General features: G+C 48.6%; 2 protein-coding genes across 2 annotated transcripts; both read right to left on the reverse strand.

Moving 5' to 3' along the window:
* Positions 1-6,965: 6,965 nt before the first annotated feature.
* LOC119194207 (secretory phospholipase A2 receptor-like) lies at positions 6,966-9,466 on the reverse strand. Its single transcript, XM_037448372.2, has one exon. It carries the CDS (start codon positions 8,143-8,145, stop codon positions 7,408-7,410), a length of 738 nt encoding a protein of 245 aa, XP_037304269.2. The 5' UTR covers positions 8,146-9,466; the 3' UTR covers positions 6,966-7,407.
* A 117-nt stretch (positions 9,467-9,583) lies between these two features.
* Positions 9,584-20,871, reverse strand: si:ch211-286o17.1 (hematopoietic progenitor cell antigen CD34). The gene is made up of 8 exons (XM_037448371.2): positions 20,648-20,871; positions 14,155-14,247; positions 13,762-13,976; positions 13,290-13,382; positions 12,872-12,992; positions 12,452-12,504; positions 11,679-11,828; positions 9,584-10,884 (listed from the first exon to the last, which is right to left on the reverse strand). Exons 1-8 carry the CDS (start codon positions 20,727-20,729, stop codon positions 10,684-10,686), a joined length of 1,008 nt encoding a protein of 335 aa, XP_037304268.2. The 5' UTR covers positions 20,730-20,871; the 3' UTR covers positions 9,584-10,683.
* Between the last annotated feature and the right edge of the window lie 533 nt (positions 20,872-21,404).

Genomic DNA, 21,404 nt, shown 5'->3' on the forward strand with positions numbered 1-21,404 from the left:
AAACCAGTTCCCTTGGGAGGAGGCCTCTGAGAAGAAAACATCCGGAGGTTACGTCTCCTTCTGCAACAAGAAGAAAAACACAAAAAAACATCTTCATTTTCATAAATATTCATCACTTTTGTACAGATCCTCTGACTCACAGTCGGAGGTGGGATTCTTCTGTGTGTCAGTAGCTGGTGACTGAATGAATCAACATGCATTTGACCATCACTCTGAACCCCTGAGTGAAGGCGGCCCACTCTGAACCCCGTGGTCACTTCGTTAAACTTATTTCCTCTTTTTGTTAGAGATTCCTCACCTGCAAGAACCCTATTCGAACGAGCACGAAGAGATGAGGATATTAGACAGGTGACCAAAGACACTGCAGGCAGGCAGTGAGGTGAACTTGTTTTAGTTTGGGCTGCAGGTAATAAAGTTCCAACTCTTCATGGCGATGATTTCTTCTTCTCTTCACTGACACTGAAGCCATTTCGTTTGTTGTTTGTTTTCTTTCCCGAAGTAAAGCTCGGCAGATTGTCCTCGTGTTTGGGGCCAAGTTGAATTTCCAAAATGTTTGCTAAGCATCATCTCAACTTCTTGTCACTTCATTGCAAATACAACGCTCCCATCTAGTGGCAAACTTGACTTTCCATGCAGCACGTTTGGACTCTGATGGTACTAACTCCCCGTCAAACCCTGCGACCATCTGTTTTTTTAAATAAGTGGAGCCAGAAGCTCACGAGGATGCAGGGTCCAACGAGAAGAACCCCCCCCCCCCGGCAGGTCACGTCTGCCCCGCCCCCTCAGCGGGCATCAAATGACTGCGATCCCCCTGGCGGGGGCGGCGGCGGCTGTTAGGATTCAGGGGGTGAATCCTAACAGAACCGTCTATGGACCCCACTGTGGAAAAGAACAGATCGGCCTGCGCGGCTCCCTGCAGACCTCTTTGTAACCTCTTTGTAACGCACAATAGGATACGGTGTCCTCTGCCGGCTCCGCCTCCCGGGTCCCTGCTTGTTGACTGTGGCGCGAGATGAAAAAAAAACAAAAAAACAACAGGTCCTAAAATAGTTGAGGGATGATTAGGTCGAAGCGCCGCTGTGAGGCAACAATAAGCGAGGCCCACGAAGGCAGGTGATCAGTGTCTCCTGTGACTCAGCAACTAATCCCAAAACCTTCATGTGTCTTTCGGGGACAATTTCCCTGCCTGTCACTAATCCTCTTCGCTGCTACTTTAGCGTTTTGGCTTCTGGGAACAGGAGCAGTTGAGCGGTTACATCTCTCCGTTCGGGGCCCCTTTGTGACGGCCCGTCGTTTGTTTTTAACCACTTTGACCCGAGCGGCTGAAAGAGATTCAAATATCCTCCAATCTCCGTCAGAGCGCAGCGCAGCGTCCGCTTGGAGGGTGACTCCGGCGCACGGCGTGCAGAGGGAAGGCCCGAAGCGCTGCTTTCATCCGTCTCCTCCTTGTTTGTTCCTGCCCTGACTCCTCCCACGTCACCACGCTATCCGTGAACTCTGCATCCACCTCTCTGCTGCTCTCTTTAATACGAGCTATTGTGCGTGTGTGCGTGTGTGCGTGCAGAGGCTGCTTTCTGCGTCAAAGCTTCTTTCTTTTTTTTCTTTTTTTTTTGCCAAGTCACCTGACCATCCGCTGCTTGTTAAAGGCACATCCGCCTCCTTTTAAAACAAAAACAGAGATCAAATAAGCAACCGTCGGTTTCATTCAGAGACACAGTGCAGAAGCGCGTGAGCCGCCCCGGCAACAAATCACGGGACCAGATGATTAAAAAATATATATATATTGACTAAAGGTAAACAGCAGAAATAATCCCCCGATCATCAAGCTGTTTCTGACTCTGTGCACGAGCCACTGTGTCGGGTCATGTTTAGAGGAGGCGAGGCGAAACGAGCTGTGAAGGCCTGCATGTGAGTGACAGGGGTAGTAAACAGGGTAGCAGGCTAATCCTCTTACAGATTACAGCTCCTAATTTAACAGCAGGGCAAAAGGTGAAATGTTTTTTTTTTTTTTAAACTGCCTCCCAACATTTAAACAATCTGGGAAAATACATTGAAAATCTTAAGCTCAAAATATAAAAACACAGTAAATAAATGTGTGCATATTTTGAGTATATGAACGACACACTGGGACGGATGCATCAATGCGAGCGGTGACCGCGGGCAGGTGAACCTGAACTTGTTCAGGTGAGACGTGGCCGGACCAATGAGAACGCAGCGTCATCTTCCTGCATCGAGAACGAGATGCGCCGGAGCACTTCGGTTGGATCCATCTGCTGCGTGATTGGGGGGGGGGGGGGGGGGGGGGGTGGGCAGGGAAGTGTTGACTTGCAGTTTTTGTTCACCCTCTCTGCCTGCTGGGAAGTATCAGATGTCTGGCAGGTAGCAGCTCTACGGGTCGACAAATGCGTGTAAAAAGTGCGTTGGAGGGGGGGGGGGGGGGGTCTGCGGGAGCCAGGTCAAGTTTCCGACAAAGTGCCGTCTCACTGCCCCCCCCCCCCTCCCACACACACACACACACACACACCACCCCCACACCGGCTGCGTACTGTGTGTCTTAAAGACGTATTTGCAGAACTTGATGGATCTGCACAGAGAGGAGTAGACGGCATCAATAATGGCAGAGAGGGGAGTTAAGCCCCCCCCCTCCCGCCCCCTTTCACAGCTCGTTAGGCGCCGGGCTGCTAATGATACCTGCTAACCAACGCCGCCTCACACGTGTCTATTAATACATCATCATCATCATCACCATCATCATCACCACCATCGCCCTGCGAGCCCGGCGGGGCGCAGCGAGTTTAATTTTAGCACCGTCATCTCTTGGCTCCTCGCCAGCCCCCATTCTATCATCCGAGTGTGTGGGAGCGAGAGAAAAAAAAGGCAGTGGGGGGGTCGCATACGCATCTCCTCCTGAAGTTAGTCAAAGGGGCCACATGGGATGCCCCCCCCCCCTCACCCCACCAACTTTCCAGCAGATTCAGGGTCCCTCTCTCTGCTGGCAAGGATGGATTTGTAAAGGAACTCTGGAGTGGCATCACCCCCCCACCCTGAAATAACTATTGAGGCCACGTTTTTTTTTGTTGCCTGTAAAAGTGGGTCGGCCCTTCCGCCGGGTCAGCCTCCTGAGTCATTTGTAAACATGACGACTGCAGAGGACGCGACACACGAGACGGAGTTCAGACGTTCAGGACCGCGGCGGCCAGCGGAAGGGAAGCTGCAGCCCCCCCCCCCCCCCCCCCGGCCCCCCCCACCTACTTCCTCCCGTGACCTTTACCTGTCTGTTCAGGAACCACCGTAGTGACGTTCCCTCGCATCGTTTAAGTTCTAAAACTCTCTCTCTCTCTCTTTGCCAGAGTCTCCAGGGGAAGGTTGGAGAGGCCGGGGGCGACCACGGTGTCGACGGCAACGTCCCCCCCCCCCCCCCCCCCCCAACCCCCCCTCGGGTACGGCGGCGTCCCATTGTGCGTTGACAGGTGTGCATTACAAGGTCTGGGGAAGGGAGACAAATGCGCTGCGTAGTTCTCTCACAGCAGCAACAGTTAGAGGGGAAAGCAGAGTTAAGTTATGGAAAGTTATGGAAAGCTCAAGGCTCATTGCATCGTTCTAATGAGCGTGTCCATATCCCGAAAGAAGAAGGGTTAAGTATTACATTTAAATTCGTATTCAGTTTGCAGATGAGGAATACCTGTGTGTCGACATCCCTTCGCAGCAGATGACCACAGCCCTACAGGTTGCTACTCAGCAGCGCCCCCTGCGTTCGTGAAACAGAGCTTGTTTTCATCATAACAAGTGCGCACTAAAAAGCCAGATTACTATTAAGGACCGACTGGCGTCTTTCGTGACGCAGCAGATTGTTGTTTGGCATCGGAGAGACAAAACAAGCTGCGTCAACAATGACTTTTCTCATTTTGTCAAGTGAACCGTTTTGGGGTTTTTCTTTTTCTGCTTTTCTTTCCCCCCTCCCAGCCCCCCCCCGATTACGCAAACAACAGAACAGCCTCCCGTGCGCCAAAAAGAGCGTGACCACGTCGGGAAAGTATCTTTATCCTTTTTTTATCATGCATTCTATTCATTATTTATTATCTACCAAGTGCGAGTTGCTTTGTGGCCCACACGCAGGGCCCCCGAAGACAACACCGCGAGGTGTTAAATGACAGCGCCGATATCAACTGCGTAACATCCTCCTCCGCTCACAGGATTACGCACTACCCGTCTCCTGCGCAGCATCCTATTCCGAGTGCTCCCGTCGCAAGCCATCCCACCCCACGCTTTGTTTACATCTTCATTTTACCATCGCCATGGGGCACGACTGTCAGATTTCAGTGCGAAGCCCCCCACCAGCCCTCCACCCCCGTCTCGGCGCTGTCACCTAGACACGTTCCAGCATCGCGGCGGAAAGCCCCGCAGGTCTCCGTGTGGCTCGTGCGCTGACGCAGTTGAATTTACCTGTAGTCATGCCGTTTTCATCAACGCCGCCCCCCACCTCCTCCTGTTTACTGTTTGCCTCCAAATGCGTGACTTAAAAAAAAAACCGATTTCCTTCATGATACTTTTTTACTTTGTTACGTAAGAGTCTCTCTACTTTGAGTAGGATCTGTCCACGCTGCGCGCGAGCGGTTGTGGATGACATTACGCAACGTGCGCAGCATTATGTCACTCTCTTCCTATAATAATAATAATAAAGAAGGACTTACGCGTTTCATAGAGGGAATTTCCGCCCCCACCGCCGCCCCCCTCCTCGGTGCCGAAGGGTTCTTGTCCGTGTCCCGGACGGCTCCACCGGGGCCCGGGTCCTCGGGTGAGCGCTCAAGTCCCGACGTCGCTGTTGTCAATCTGTGAGCGTGCGTTGTCACTGAGTTTTCCCCCCCGAACGGTTTTCCATAGCGCACCTCGGGAGGCCCCGCCCACGACACTCCCCTTCCCGCTGGTTGGCTGGGGAGTCTTTTCCTCGTCGCCAGAATCACATGTGGCTGACGCATGTTTACAAACATCAGTGGAATCACGTGGTGGCGGCTCTTACCGTAAAGCACCTCCCGTTGACGCGGCGACCGAATGCCGCCCCGAGAGTGTATCGCTTCAACATCTCTCAACAGCATTATAATAAAGTTAAACATACTTGCATTTATTTTTGTGCATACCACAAAATGTAAATGGCCATATAGAATAACATAGTCATTACAAAATATTTTGAATATGGGTTTATAGAGTCAGAACAGGGTAAAATGCCAGAAGGTTTGTAAACCACCGTCCTTAATGGAATGCACCAAACTCCACTAATGTCACTTCATACCTGCCATAACCTGTGATTTTTAGGTGGCATAATATCCACACCATAGTGATATGACTTCCCATCGTCCTATTCTTCTGGCATTTTCCTTTACAATATTACTATTGTTATCAATAATGTTGGTATCGAATGCTACTTACAGATCCAGAAATTTCTGCGGTGACAAGACAAAAAACACTTTATTGTAATGCAGGTTTTGTTGCAACAGATGGCAGTGTAACACTTAAAGGAAAAGCTTCAAGCTGTGGCGTCATACTCTTTGAATGCCCCTTTTACATCAACCTAACTCAGTTACTTGTGTTACAATTGAATTCAAAAATATATCGTAAGTGTATATTGTATGTGGCTCAGCAACGATGGGTGTTGAGAGCAATTTACGGTAAGTGACGTGACTCACTCCTCCAATTTACGCTCCCTGACGGTAATTGGCGCGTGACGTCACACATGTTTTTGGCGGGCCATGCCGCAGACTCTCCCGTATTAAAATCAAATGAGCCTTTTAAAGACGGACTCGCGCAGTCTTTCCGAGTACAGGTATGTTGAAAGACGTTTAAAAAGTACCTAAAAAAGACGTTTCTATTTGTTCAAATGCAAAAACGTCACAAAACTTTCACCAGTTTTTGATACGAGAACGAGCGAAAGTCTCAGATACGTCCGCCTGATAGTTTCCTATCAACAGCAGTGATGTAACCCGAGTAAACGTATAACGACGCTTTTTAAAGGTCGTCATGAAACACGGAGCCTGTGGGACTAACGTCATTTAGCGAGAGGTGTTTATTTTCCTGATGGCTGAAATAACGGGGCGCGTCCAGCAGGTGGAGCTACAGTACCTGTAGACGACAACTTCCGCTTCGTTCTGGTCCCCCTCGTGACCATCACACGGGGTTCTGTCTCGCATCAGAGCCGCTGTGGTTCCGTGGAAAGTCGCATGTGTTTGTACTCGTACTTGTACTTTTAGGCTTATTGTTAGTAAATATTTCCATTTGCTGCCGCTGTATAGTTTGTTACATATTTGTGTCATTTACCTGATGCTTTTATCCAAAGCGACTCACATTGCATTCCAACCCATGCGTTACATTTTGCCTGGGGGAGCAATTAAGGGTTTGGTGTCCTGCTCAGGGACACTTAGAAAAGACCCCCCCCCCCCCCCACCCCGCTGAGATTTGAACCACCAACCTTGCGGCCCCACAGCACACCACACAGCTCCATGCGTGAATCTGAATGTGTATGTTATCTTAAATAGGTATGCGTGTAATCCAATATCACAATGCACCATGTAACGTATGATAATGGGAAATAATGATTTATCTCTGTAACTCTCTGAAATATGGCTGCTTGGCTTATTCTGAAAAGTTTAACGTATGAAAGATGGACCGGCTCATTTCCACGTGGAGACGAGCCCTAAGACCGCTGGCTCCTTGTGTCCACACGCAGCAAGATATTTTTAAAAGGTGTTAAAAAGCATTGACATTTAGCATGACGTCCGGTTTGTCGTTTCAGGGATGTTCTAGGGGCGATGGAGGGATCCAGCCTCGCTGGGAGACACTGCCGGGCCACTATCCGCAAACACCACGCTGACCTTTGCTCCACTCGGCTTCGCTGCAGCTTCACAGACGGCGTGCCCGGTAAGCAACCCGTTACAGCAGGCATGTCGCATGTCGGTGTGACAAGAAGGTCAGCTGGAATGACAGCGGGGGGTTAATCTACTGTGACCGCACAACCCGCAAACACACACACAAAGCAACACATATAGAATCAGGCTTCTCACACACACACACACACACACAGAGTCTCCCTCTTCTGGATATCTACACCCAGAAGGACGGGTGACCTCGTGACCACATGCTGTCTGACAGAATCTTCTCGGGCCATCAGGGACCCGTGAATCATTGCCCTTTTTTTGGCCCAAACACTTGCTTGTTATTAACTAAGGCAACATCGTTAATGATGCATTGTTCATTTATTAGTATTTTAGCTTTTAAAACGAAGGTAAACATCAGCCAAACCCGTTACCACCATGAATGTGTTTGTTATATGAAGAACCATAAACAACAACATTTTACTACTTTCTTTTATTGCTTTTCTTTCAAACAAATGTCAAATTTTTCCGGTGAAGGAGCATTTTACTCAATATTGCAAACAAAATTGAGCGTGTCAGCACAGTCCCAGCTTTCCCAGTGGCGTCCCTCCAGCGAGAGGGCCCCGCAGCGCCGGGTCCAGGCGGGGCACTGCGGCGTCTCCCCGGGGCTCCAGGCCCGGTAGCTCATGGCCTCGCCGCTCACCCACAGCCAACCGTCGGCCAGGAAGCGCAGGCCGGTCCACACGCGCTCCGTCTGGGCCTCCCTGCTGGTCCTCAGGGTCTCGAGCAGGACGGATTCAGAGGTCACGCTGACCAGGTCGCTGTGCCGCAGGCGACATCGCTCCATGGCCTCCTCCCACGTCTGGTTCTCCTTCACCAAAACCAGGCCGTTGTGAAAACAGGAGAAGGTGTTTTGTTCGCTGCAGTCGACTTTGCGCCAGCCTCCATCCGTGTGGACCACGCATCTGTCTCCTTTGCCCTTGTCTTTCTCTTCCCCCTTTGCCCAGTTGAGGAACGATGCGTTTTCACCTCCCGACCACTCCCACCCACCGCTGTCACCTTGGTGGAGACCGATCCAGATCTCAGACGTCCGGGAAAGATTCACCAGGAAGCTTGTTTCTTCCTCCTGGTTGCTGATTGAAGACAGATCCGTGTAGTGCTCTCTGCAGTATTCCTGGGCCTCTGACCACGTCTTTAGGTCTTGAACATAAATCTGCCACCAACCGAGGGCCACCCCGAAGAGACCCGAGAGGATGAGACACCCCAGAGCCCTCTGCTTCATATCGAGTTGTGGTTAAAGCTGCCCTTCTGTGAAACCCTCTCCGCCCGTCAAGGCTTTTTACTACACCTGAAGGAGCAGAGAGCAACCAATCACCGAGCCCGGCATGCTGTTATGTAAATTCCCAGAAAGCCTTGGCTGCTCACACACAAATAGAGGCATTCAAATATTCCCAAGTACGGCGTAAGGGGAAGTATCAATGCCTTGAACTTGTACGCAAATATTCATGCCATGCTCATTTAAGCCAGAGATGATCTCTTTATTGTGTGGTTTTATCCCGCTTTCATATAAAAGCAGCCGGGTTATTATTCCCTATTCAAATGTCTAAGGTATTGATCACATGTGAGCAGCCAGCATTAAAAGCTCGATCCGTCCCTTGCGTTATAAGAGGACATCGGGGCATTCCTCCCTCCACCGGACACGCGACTCGGTTCACCACCATCACTCTGTTGACTTCACTGAAACGCGACACTAATGGCCTGTTTTAAAATATCCAATTTGCCTTTTGGACATTTGGGCTTGAGTGCTGCACTGACTGGAATTTGCAATTCAATGGACAACTTTGACTGTAAAACATCACGCTAGTCACGCAGACGAGTTTTATTTGTTTTTATTTTTACTTTAAATCGTCTTCGATGTTTGCTTCATAATCCTGCATCATTTCTTTTTTCTCTTTTGGGGTTTGAGAGCCCAAGTGTCTTTATTTTAAGTCGGTTCCTTAGGAGATTAAATCCAGGATGGTTTGGTTACCCCCCCCCTTATTTTGAGTTTGGGTTGAAGATCTCTCTGTTGGTCTTGGGTCAGTCGGTTTGTTTTTGTGGAAGAGGACGGAGGGATGGGCTGAAGATACTGAAATATAATAACTAAAGTCAACAGAACTGCACAACACAAACTACTTTGTACATGGTATTTATTTGTTTGGAAAAATGCATTTGGTTTGTTACGGATGTTCCACCAGCCGTCACTCATTTAGATTTCTGATGATTAATGTCGCTCTGCAATGACTCTGCTGATGAGCTCACATCGTCGTCCTCCCTCCAGGAAAGGAGCGGACGATCGATCTGCTCACAGCCTACCACTGAAATCCAACTTTTTTTTTTTTTTATTAAACTAATGGTAAACTCAAGCAAACCTTTTTAAAATCATCTTTTGACACATTAAATCCAGAGTGACTTTCAGTTCAACGGACCTTTCAAGATCTTTTGTTTTTCTCCTTTTGACGGAGATTAAATTGCGTGTGGTTTGTTTCCAATAGATGACAAATTTAGATAATTTGAGGATCAAGAGCGTACTGCTTTGCATGACAGCATGTGTCCTTGTGTCCTTTGGTTGAAGTGTGAAGCTTTCTTTTAGGATAATGAGTGTGATACTGCTCTTCACACTGTTGGTGTGGAGGTTTTGAATGGGTCACAACAGAAGGAAGCTGAAGAGGAGCAACAGAGACGTTGTCAACAATCACAGTTTATGAGTCAGGCATTTAACAGAGAGAATATTTACACATGCAGTACATCAAAAAAGCAGCCAGATGTTCAGAAGAGAAGCTAAAAAAAAAAATATCTGTACCGCCAATGTAGAAAAAATGTTTGCATATCAACAAGGAGAAAAGGGCGTTTTCAGGAAATCTTGTTGTTGTTGTGGAGAAATATCCTGGCAGGGTTGTTGTTGTTGTTGTTCACCAGCTCCCATTTTCTCTGGATAAAAAGACGCTTTCCAGCAATCGAAGGCAGTTTGTTTAAAAAAACAGAAACAACAAAAAAAACTGTACACTGATTTCATTAGTAAAATCATCACACTAATACAAAAGAGTACTTTACAACATATCCTTATTAAACTCTGACCCGAGGTCAGCTGTTGTCAAGGTTTAGTTGCTCATTTAGCTCTGAGGTCACTGCTAATGGTTTCCATGCTTTGGACAGCCGGATTCCTTTCATGCTCCAAAAGAAGAATGCCGGCTTTCTTTGCTAGTTGAGTAACAACGGCAACTTCTTCTTTTTTGCTTCTTTTGAAAGATGGTATTTTCCGTTTTTTAATTACAAGATTTATCTTGTTCCCTTCTTCTGTGTCCATCTCCCAATTCGCTAATCAGGCAAAAAGCGAGGCTTAGAAAACAAACATTTCACAAATCAAATAGTAACCAATAACAACATCAGTCTGAACGCTTTGGATTCAACTGGATCATCTGCTGCTTCCTCTCCAGAAATCACAGCACTGTATTTGGCGTGATGTTGTGTACTCGACAATGATCGTTAGGACCCGACTCCGTGTCCTTCTGAGCAGCGCCGGTCCAAACACAGTGTGTGTGTGTGTGTGTGTGTGTGTGTGGGGGGGGGGGCTCCTTCTGGTGGACACCAACTATCCCTAACTATTCACATTACAGGCGTTGTCATTGTCTTCCAGAGAGGTGCAGGAGGGGGGGGGGGGGAAATGTATGTGGAGGCTTTGTGTCGAATTTGTCTCCGTTTGTCTGTGACGCAGCAGAGGGGCCTTCTGGGTAGTGTGACCTGGGGGGCGGGGGGGTTGATTGGTCTGAACGGGTGGCCCTTACATCTCGGTGTCGGCCACTGGGGTCTGGGTGGCAGAGTGTCCGTTGGGGGCCGGGCTGGTCCCGTTCTCCGCAGCGGGCTCCCCGTTGGCGGTGGGCTTGTCCTGGGGCTCCTGGGGCTCCTGGGGCTCTTGGGGCAGAGGGGCCACGGACACCAGGGTGTTGGCCTGGTTCTCCTCGTCCACCTGGAAAGATTCGGCCTGAGGAAAGGGGCGAGGACAGCGTCAGAGCTCCATGTTCACTACTCAAATGTCACACGCAAACGAGCCAGATGATGGTGTTTGTGCCCTTTGTGGCCGTTGTTCAAAAAGTACACAAATGCACGCTTTGTTAAAAGGTTTTATTGCTTCCAGCTGAGTGAACATGACGGTTTAGGAGATTGTTTTACTGTCAGAAGGTGAACAATAGAGTGCACGCATGCTTCCTGCAGCAATCAGCGACCAAATCATGGTATGGGTGTGCCCCCCATATGAAAACACTTTTGAAATATGATGTAATGAGCTTCGGCTGGCCGGGAATGGAAGTAGAAAAATTCTAAAGCTCTTCAAGCTGCTTTGAGTTAAGGGACACGTGATTTCTGTACTCTTATTTAACTGTGGGTTAGGCTTAACTGTGAGGGGGAGATGAAAGAGAGGACGTAGTAGTGGTGATGTCACCAATTGGGTAGCGGACTACACTAGTTTGGAATCTTAGCTGTGGCCATCTTTTTACGCAACCAGATGTGAATGAATGGGACTGGAAAGAAGTTTAAAGGCCAAAACAAAGCAAACGTTGCTTTTCCACCTGACTACTCTCATGCTTTTAATGTTTACTCAGGTCATACGTGATAAATAGGGTCATTTTCTTGAGATACAACCAGAGGTGGCGCCCCCTGATGTCCATTGGAAATTCCGCCCGTTTGAAATACATTTTCGATGTTTTCGTGTAAATAATAACCGCCCACAGGTTTGAATTACTCCTGATCGGCGTGGCACACCTCCTCCGGTCTACTCACCAGTCGGACTCCCTTGGAGGTCCTGCGGTGGGTCTTGAGGTAATAACCAGCTACCAGCAGGGCAGCCAGCAACAGGCCAGTCAGCAGCAAGGAAACCAGCACCAGCTTGGAGTTCCTCCCCCAGCGCGGTGCCGCCTCCTGCACGCCGATCTGCTAACAAAGAGCACAAGTGGTGTGTTGTGCCTAATAATGATGCCTCTTTTTTATCAAACGGAACAAACTGTACAGGAAATAGCTGCCAATGCATATGCTTGGGGGTGGGGGGGGGGGCGTATATCGTGTTACCGTTTAATGAAAGCTGGAAGAGAAACTACCCCACCCAGAGACTTCTTTATAGAGCTTTACCTACACATCTGGCGGTATTTTCCGCGTCGATCAAACTGTGTGCCGGTGAGCCGACAGCATGACAAAAAGTTTGGCTTGGTCAATTATAAATAAGGCTGTTTACTGAAGGGTGGAGTAAAGAGGAGATGGTGGTGTTTTGTTGTGTGACACCCACAAGCCCTCGTTGCTCCCTGGGTGGACCAGGGGATTGTTTGTGGGCCTTTTGTTGGCCTTCAGTAAAAGTCCACAATCTGTGGTTTGCTTTGCTCCGTTTCCTGTCTGATTTTGATTGAGTCAATCAGCAAAGTGGTCCAGCGTGGCAACGTGTTGGATGTGGACTTGGCCCGACTTCATATGCAAAAGTTATGGACTCCAAATGAGCACCAGCGTAGTTCTGTAGAGGATCTCTACGATGTGAGATGTGTATATATAAATATAAGATACTGTACCTTATCTTTGATGTTGTCATTGTTGAACTTGCCAGCCATGCCAGCAACGTCCTCTGCAAATTTCAAGAAGATTCATTTACCGTTACAGTTTGAGTGTTTGGATTTGTTTCAACTCAACCAGATATTTACAACATAAGACTTTTTCAGGTTTTGAGCAATATATTTAAATTGGTTCCTAGAAAATGTACAAATCCGCCTCATGATGATTGTTACAGTAACTGCATTTCATCCACTGTTATTCTGAATATGACAATATTTAGACGTGGTTCTCATTCCAAATGGACTTTTTCCAATAAGACTTATGTGTGCTGATGTTATTTGTGTTTCATGAGCATTATTTGGAGGATATGTGTCCGTGGGGGTTGTGCCACAGTCTTTGTAATGTTTAATCATATTAATTCCCGCCATCACGCTACAGACCTTCAACGTATTTTCCAGTCACAAGGATTTGGTCGGAGTCGTCCTCTTGGTAGATATAAAGCTTACAGTCTTCACCGCACAGCTCCTGCCGGACACTTTCAATCTTCACTTTGGTGTCTTTCTGCAGGGAAAACCAAATTAAACACAATTAAGAGTCAGGAAAACTGTTTTATTCTAACCTGTGAACAGTTCAATAGCTCAAAATCCCATTTAACGCTGGTCCCAAATGATTTTCTCTTTATGAAATCCCACCGCCTGCTTTCTTCTTCTATTATTATTTACAGCAAAGTGTCTCAGATCTCCCCAAAAAGCTCTCTACTGCCCTGATTTCTCTCTTTGACGGAGAACTCTTGTCCACCTGGCTGCTTACAGCTGCTAAACAATCCAATCCACAGAGCGCGTACACGTGGGTACTCACACAGGCGGAGGAGGCCTCCAGTTTTAGACTGACTCCGTTTTTGTCCTTGACGGCTTCTTTGCTGACGCAAACGACGTCGTCCTGTGGCACCATCTGCAGAGAGGAGCAGAACGAGCTTTGTTATGATGATGATGCTGCAGCATGCAACTCAAAGGCCATCAAGCTAACTATTGGACTTGTGTCTTTTATGTGGTACAATATTGTACCCCGTTTTAGCTGAAAGCACATTTAAACAAAAGTTTCTGGCCACAGAATTTATGAAAATCCTCTTTTTCTCATGCAAAAACGGTGACCTCTCATGCGTCTCTTCTCGGAGAAGAACCACTTGAAATGACACAACAGTTATTATATCATGAATTCCACCTTATATCCTGTATCTGATTGTTGTTCTCATTCTTAATTCCATTAAAACTGACCTCCAGCCAGTGGACTGTGTTGCATCTGCATGACTTCATGACCGGTGTCATCTTACCGGCGGTTTGTTGTTGGGGCCGTCGCCCCTGCCAGGCAGAGGGAGGGGTGCGGCCTTTGCTTCCTCCCGGCGGTCGGTCTGGACAGGAACCGTCTCTGTGACCTGTTGTTCGGCCTTTTCCGTTGCCGTTGGTGATGCTGCTGCGCTCTCTCCAGTCGTTTTGGTTGTTAGGGAGTCGATGGTCGGTGTTACCACCGTTTGGGGGTCCGTTGGCTCTGTTGATTTGTTAATTTTTTAGGCTTTAAAATGGTACACCAAGGCTGTCAGACACAGCGCAGCTCAGAGGTTAATAGATAATGTCGATCCTTTCATACTTTGAATTATCTCTTTTGTCTCTACAGTCTAATATCTTTCAAATAATGGCGTATTTAGGATGAATGGCAGTGTTCTTACTGGGAGCTTTAGTGGTAACGGGAACCGTTTGTCCTGGCGCCGCCGGAAAGACGCTCTGCTGCCCATCGTCGTCATTCTGCGCTGCGACCCCTGCTGCAAAATCAGAAGAAGGCTTAATGTGACTCTGTTTGGAAGAAGCCACTGAAATCTTCTAATAGTTGAAGCAGGAGCTTATTGTCAATTCATTAGATTTTCCATCTGTCCAAGGATTCGGTCGCAGGTCGCAACGATGACGCGCTTTACTCTCCGTTCAGCCGCTGTCTATCGGCCTCGTCGGGTTATCAACGTGAGGGTAATAAAACATCTCCTCACCAACGCTGGGCATGTGACTTCTGAATCTGTTGAACTCAACACTGAGCAACTGCAATGGATATTGGCAACAAAATGTTAAACATCTGGGAACATTCTGTTATCTACACAATGCCCCACTCTTAAAAATAAATAAATCTGCATTAATATGCACCACTTGCATCAATAAGTGCAAACGTGATTGGATATCGCTGTGCTTCGACTGAGTGTTGCTTTTTCTGAAAATGAGTAGATTTGAATTCAATCTGTGTGCGTGAGAGATTGATCTGCGTCTCTGCAGTGATGGAGGATTAGTTGAAAGGTCTCATTGCAGCAGATAGCTGATGTGCTTGGACCTGCGGATCATGAGGTCATTTAAATGCAACCTTCCCCACTCTGAGGCATTTTCTTCTCATTCGCAGTGACTCACTTCTGGTTCGCAAAGGATGGGATGTACAAAATAAATGCATCAATGTGAGCGCGATGATTTTTCCACACAAGCCGTTAAACCGTCGGATGCTCTGATTAAATGTGCTGCTGGAAGGTGCCAAGCAATGATGCCTTGAAAAACATCACTCTTTCCAAAAAGAATTTGAATTATATAATAGACCACTGTGCCATTTTCCATTTTCAAGTCCTTGATGAAATGCTGCACTAAGTCTTAAGAGTATCTTTCTGCTCAGGTTCTCTGGATAACTTCCAGGGCACATTCATCTAATCCTCTCAGCAAATGAGTAAGAAACGGCACCACACCCTGCAGCTAATGAGCGGAGGCCTTCGTCGCTCTAATTCGGATCAGATCAAATTACAACGGAGGTTTCAGGAGTCAAACACAATACCCAGCATGCATTCTGCTTCCCTCTTTCTCTGTCAAAACATTCCCGTAATGCCTCCCCTCCGTAGATCTCATTACTTCTCCCTCTTTTACTGTGCGATTGCTCACTGGTTCCACTCGTATTTTTTTTTTTTCGTATGAAGATTGAACACAAAATGAAAGTTTGTTTGTGTATTTAAATGAATATTTGCTTTTTGTTCTAAACCTTCTAATGGCATAAACCTTCAACTGTCCGTGGAGTGGAGGTAAGCCGCCTCTTTGTAACCGTTGAGGAAACGCACTCCTCCTCCTTCCTTTGCTCTCCTTCCTTTGCTCTACTTCCTTTCCTCTCCTTCCTTTCCTCTCCTTCCTTTCCTCTCCTTCCTTTCCTCTCCTTCCCGGCGGAGAACCAACAATAAAAGGGCAAGAAGGCTTCCTCTCTAGACGGTACTCAGGTTTCACTACGGAGCCAGACTGTTGCCTCTCCTCGCCGCCCTCCCTGTCTCTGGTTGACCATCAGGAGCATTAGCGAGGGCGTGGACCAGCGACGAGGTCAAGGACTCCGTAAGACTCCCAGCCGCCGTCCCTCAGCCGCCGCGGCGTGTGGTCCGCGTGTTTATTTTGCCCGAAAAAAAGGAGGAGGCTCCGAAATGCGTGAGACGGTCTGGCATGAATCAGGTTTTCTCTCATACAAACATGACACACGGGAGTGTGAGAGCGCAGAGGTTAAAAAAACAAAACAGGCTGGTGGAGGGGGGGGGCTCTGCGTAAAACAACATAAAGAGTCTGCAGATGGAGGCTGTGGCTGATGGCAATGTTTAGTTTTTCAGCTACAGTTTGGAGGGTTGTGAAGATTCTGATGGGACACTTGGGAGGTATTGTGGTGAGTGGCTTGAAATCAATTTGTTTGTTTCTTTTTTGTTTGTTTTTTAAATGGAAAAAACCCACAATGGAACTTGCATTGATCTCCCCGTTTTTTAAAGATTTTAAAACCACACATAAAACAAGTCTGTCCAGCTCGCAACAACACGCCTCCCTGACTGCTGCGCCCTGCTCGAGGTCGGCACACTTCCTGACGCTGCGACCTCTGACCCCATGACCGCCCTCCACCATCCACTCACACGCTCTGAAAGCAGCTAAAGGTGGTTCCTCCACTTCATCTGGCTCTCGTTGGACAAACACAGCAGGCCTCCCCATCTCCTGGGACTCCGGCTGGAGGAATGCGGCCCGGGTTTTTTTTAAAAAGACGACAAGCCTGCAGCCCGCCCTCTCCCAGTCACGCACGGCCACTGCCAGGCCTCTACTGAGGTGAGACGTGGGCTCCCCTCCCTCGCCGCAGAGTGTAATGTGAAGCGACGCGCCCAGAGCCATATGGCAACAGGTCATTTCTCTCCTGCGCCTGCATCGGCCTCCTCGCAGGCCCGCGAAGGCACACGTGTTCTTCTTTGTATGCAAGTAGAGCGCTTTGCACGAGAGCACTACTTCATTGTTTGACTTCCCCTAGTGGACAGATGCACGTTTTTGCATTCGGTTTTGTTTACTCAAATTTGTACATGCACACGGACACTTTCTAAATGCATCTAATGAATCTCCATGTACTTATTTCACCGTGCACCCTTGTGTGTTCTAAGGCCTTCACACTCACCACTGGGCCTCATGAACACATGAAGGCAAGATATTCTCCTTACGTTGTGATACGGCGTTATGACGTCACGCACAGCGCGATTGGCTGACGACTTCTTGTTCTGGGTAATAATATTAATAATAATAGCAGCGAACCTTTGCAGCTTCAACATCAATCTTCGGTGTAAAAGTATTTATAACAAATAGTCTTCAAATAGAAGGAAAAAAAAACATAATGACGTGCAAATGAATTGACGCCAACGCGACGCCGCCTCTGAATGTTTAACGTGAACCAGCTGTTGGATGTCCTGCCCATTGCTGTCCGCGAGGGACTCGCCCCAAACCAACGTGGCCTCGTGACCTCGGGGCACTTCTGTTGTAACGAGGCATGGTAAGGTGATAATGTTCTACACACGACAGAGGAAAACAGCGTTACCACGTGACAAAGTCTCTTAAAATGAGTTCGCGTATTGCGTCTCAGGTCTTTTCGTTGCACAGATGAGGTCTGCAGCCTTGACCGGTGCCACGGCCAGTTTCTCTGCCCCCGAAGATGTCCCAACTGTTATGACTGAGTGTGTGAGAGAGTCTGTCCAGCTGAGACAGCTTCTGTAAACATTCTCGAGACATACGGCCTCCTCTGGTCGCTGTGGCTTCTGCGTCCTGCAAATCTTTTCCTACAGTGTGTGTGTGTGTGTCCAGAAGAAGCTGTGCGGGTGCATTTCATGTACAGTAGGGAGTGGGGTCCGTGGGAAGAGTACTAATAATAACTCAATGAGGGGAAAACATTCATTTTTCATTTCAAAATGGGCATTCTATTCCTTCTTTAAAGGCTATTATTTCATCTTCTCTGAGCAATGTAATAATGTGCTTAATGCTTAATTGAACTGCTGTGTGTCACGGAGCGTATCTTTCCTTCTTCTGCCTCTGGACTCGGCTTCTGCATTTTAGTTTCAAATTACCCCTCTGGAGGTTCTCCAACATCACGCTGCCATCTATTGGATAGAAATTTGATCCAAGTGCACACCCCTCCCGGTGCAAATCGATATTTTGTAAAATCAAGTTAATATCTATTAACTGTGTTATGATTTGATATCTTTTTGTTAATATAAAAGAAAAGCAGCAAAAAAGAAGGGGGCGGCTCACTTTCTTTCAGAAGTCAGTTTAAAAGTTTAAAATGTGCTTGATTTTTCCATACGTGGTTCCCCCTTTCTGGCCTCTCTAGGCAGGTCATGAAATCGTTAATAATTGCATGTTTTCCTAATAAGGAGGGTCTTCATGATCTCATATCTTAAGTCATATCTTTACACATATAAACGCACAAGTTGAGAGCGTGCTGAGGAATGTGACATTGGAGCTCGGTCCCTTCGGGTTAAACATGCGCTGCAACTCTACCCGCTTTGAAACAACAGACCGCTGACCCTGACCCCCGCCCCCCCCCCCTTTTTACCGCGCACCTCCACCCCTTCCCTGGTCGTTTCTGTCACAGCGATTAATAGCAGAAGCAGAACTGCAGCTGATGGTTTCAATCAGCGCCCAACGCTGGCCAGCTGCACCAGTCAACCCCCCCCCAGCTGCACCAGTCACCCCCCCCCCCCCCCCGAGGCCACTGCAGCCCCCTCATCCAGAGCGTGACGCTCGTTTCAGGGGGCCACAATCAGGAAACATGACATCTGCTTTCAATTGGGAACATTATATCAACCCCCCCCCCCCTCCCCTCCCTTCCTCTTCCTCCTCCTCACACACACTCACATTTTTCCCGCCACAGTTTCACTGCCTTGTGCATTACCTCGAATGAGCCCGTCTGGTTTGACTGTGTGCAGGTAGACTGTTGGAGGGGGGGGGGGGGGGGGGCACAGAGTCCGGCAGTTTAGGGCGTCAACGCCTCAAGAGGCTCAACGTGGATTTTGTCCAGAAAGTTGTTTTTCACAACCAGGCCATAAGGACACTTAGCCAGGGAGCAAAGAACTGTGTCTGCTTCTGAGTCGTCGAGAGTTTTTTTTTTTTTTTTTTTTTTCCAGGCTTAGAATTCCCTTTGATGCATCTTCATCCCTAGATCACGGCATCCGAGCCTTCTGCTCGTTTGATCAGAGCAGCCCGGGCTGGCAGCAGCGTGCAGACGGGTCCGTCGGAGCGCGCAGAGATTGGATCGAGCGTAAAGGTACTGGGACCAGTTTGAAGGACGAGGCGGCTGGGAGCCAAGCAGCCGTTCTCCTCATTAGGAGCAGACCACAAAACACCAGCGCCAGCGAACGTGAGCCTGCTGTGTGAGAACGTGTGTGTGTGTGTGTGTGTTTCTACCTGCCTCCCAGGTTTGCGTTTCTGCTGCTTTGTTGGCGAGAGGAACGCGTTGTTTGGTTTTTTACCGCTGTGGCTGCTGCGCGAACCATGATTTAGATCATTACAAGCCCCCGGAGGAGGGGGGGAGGGGGGGGGGGTTTGGCACCGAGATCAGGGCGGTCGGTTTACTAGAGAGTCTCCCAACAACAACAAACACAACACAACGCAGCTTAAACTGCATCACCACAATTGTTTCAAGAGTCAAAGTGAACATCGCTTCATCCCACAAGGAGTCTGCTAGTCATTCCCAACCAGGGTGTCCCCCCCCCACCCCCCCACCCGCTGTTTCTGATTATCTCCCCCCACACCCCCCCCTCTCTAGGTTGCCGGGGTAACCGTTACGCTCTCTGACGTCTGTGGATCCGCTCTGACCTCATCACTTTGAGCACAGTGGGCTCATCTTCCCTCCACTCGCACTACGGGTTGAAATCACCGGAGCAGCAGCAGCCGATGATCTCATTCCCACAAGCCACACCCGTCCAAACAAGGCACGAGGTTTGAATTGAGCTTTTCGGTGTGTGTGTGTGTGTGTGTGGTTCTTCTCCCTCCTGCAGAAGATCTGATAACCTCAGGTCAGCCCTCAGCTCCCTTTACTCGGTCTTACTTTGTGTTTACTTTAAGTTGAACTTTGCTCCCCCCGCAGCACAGGGATGAAACGACCCAGCTGTCTAAAAGGTTTCACAGATATTTCACAATGTCCTCCGTGCCAATGCAGGCCATTAATGTGGTAAAACTGGAGTGCGCATTCATCTTCATCCAGTACTCAAGTAGTGTTTTTTACACCAGGAGAAACAGTGTCTTGTCTTCAGGGGAGATATTTTAAAAATGTGAAAGTATTTAGTAGTTATCGGCACTACAGAGTAACAAACTCCATACACCCTCATCCCAGACAGCTGGCCTCACATTACAAGGCTAAATATAAATACACACATTTCTCAAAGTCCTTGAAGATCGTGGGAATCCGGTCAAGGAAATAGCAGGCGTACCCCCCCCCCGCGTGTGTCCCAAACCCCAGTTTAAAACCCAATGAAAAGTCAAGAAGTGAAATCTATTTCGCATCATGCTCCAAATTGATACGTTCAGAATGGAGGTCTTAACTTCACTTCGTCATGTCAGCCTTCCATGTGCCTCCACGTGACTCTAAACGTTCCCTCTGAAATGATCCCTTTGTTTGCCAGGAAACTGCAGAGTAACCAGAGCTCTCTTTGAGGGAAACGCACATGTTGTACGAAGCCTAGAAAGCCTCTCGCGTTTTCTACATCTCTTTCCAGTGCTGAGATGAAGTCTGTTTGCATTGTACAGAGTAAAAAAAAAATAGGTTGTAGGGTTAAAACCTGGATTCAACTCAAAGGCCATTCAAAGAAACACCCCCTCCCGTCTCCCCCAAAAGTTGACCCTCTTTGCATTGTTCCGTTGTTGTTTACTACTCACCGTTTAGGAGCGAGGCGGCGAGCAGCATGAGAGCGAGCGTGGAGAAGGGCCCGCGTGCTGCCTGCGTCCAGGATGCTGCCATTTCAGGGGAGAAGAGGGTGAAGCTGGCTGAGGTGGAGCAGTTACCCAGAGCGGGACAGCGTGGATAAAGCCCCACTTGTGTTCTGGCAGCTTTTATATAGAACCCCCCCCGCCCCCATTCCTCCTCCTCCTCCTGGCCCCACACCCGCTTACTTCAAACCTCCCTCCCTGACCCCACCCTTCAGCGAGAAGCAAGGCAGGCGAATGGGAGGAGAAAGGGGTCTCGTTGGGATGTTTTCTACTATAAAAAAAAAACCCCAGAAAGCTGCGTTAGTCTTCAACTGCAAATCAACGTATCCGTTAACCCTCTAAATGCTTGGGACGCCCCCCCACCCCCTCCAAACGGTGAGGCTGCAGCGCGTTGGATGAGCCTTTTGGTCGCAGTGTCTGCCGGAGCCGTGGAGCCCCGGGGGGGGGGGGGGGGCACAATGAATGGAAGGTGGCTTATGGAGATAGACCACTGAGGAGAATATCATACTGGAAACAAAAGTGGGACCCACTGTTATGCTAATGGCTTTAATCCATGTCAGCGCCCCCCCCCCCCCCCCCCCCCCCCGGACACACACCGCCCACTCAGCATGGCCATCAATCAACCACGGCCGTCCCACTAGTGAAGACACCACAGGATCCACTGAAACCTTTCACACTTCCACAGAACCCCCCCCCCCTCCCAACC

This window comes from Pungitius pungitius, chromosome 8 (assembly GCF_949316345.1).
Source record: "Pungitius pungitius chromosome 8, fPunPun2.1, whole genome shotgun sequence".
Classification (NCBI taxonomy): domain Eukaryota; kingdom Metazoa; phylum Chordata; class Actinopteri; order Perciformes; family Gasterosteidae; genus Pungitius; species Pungitius pungitius.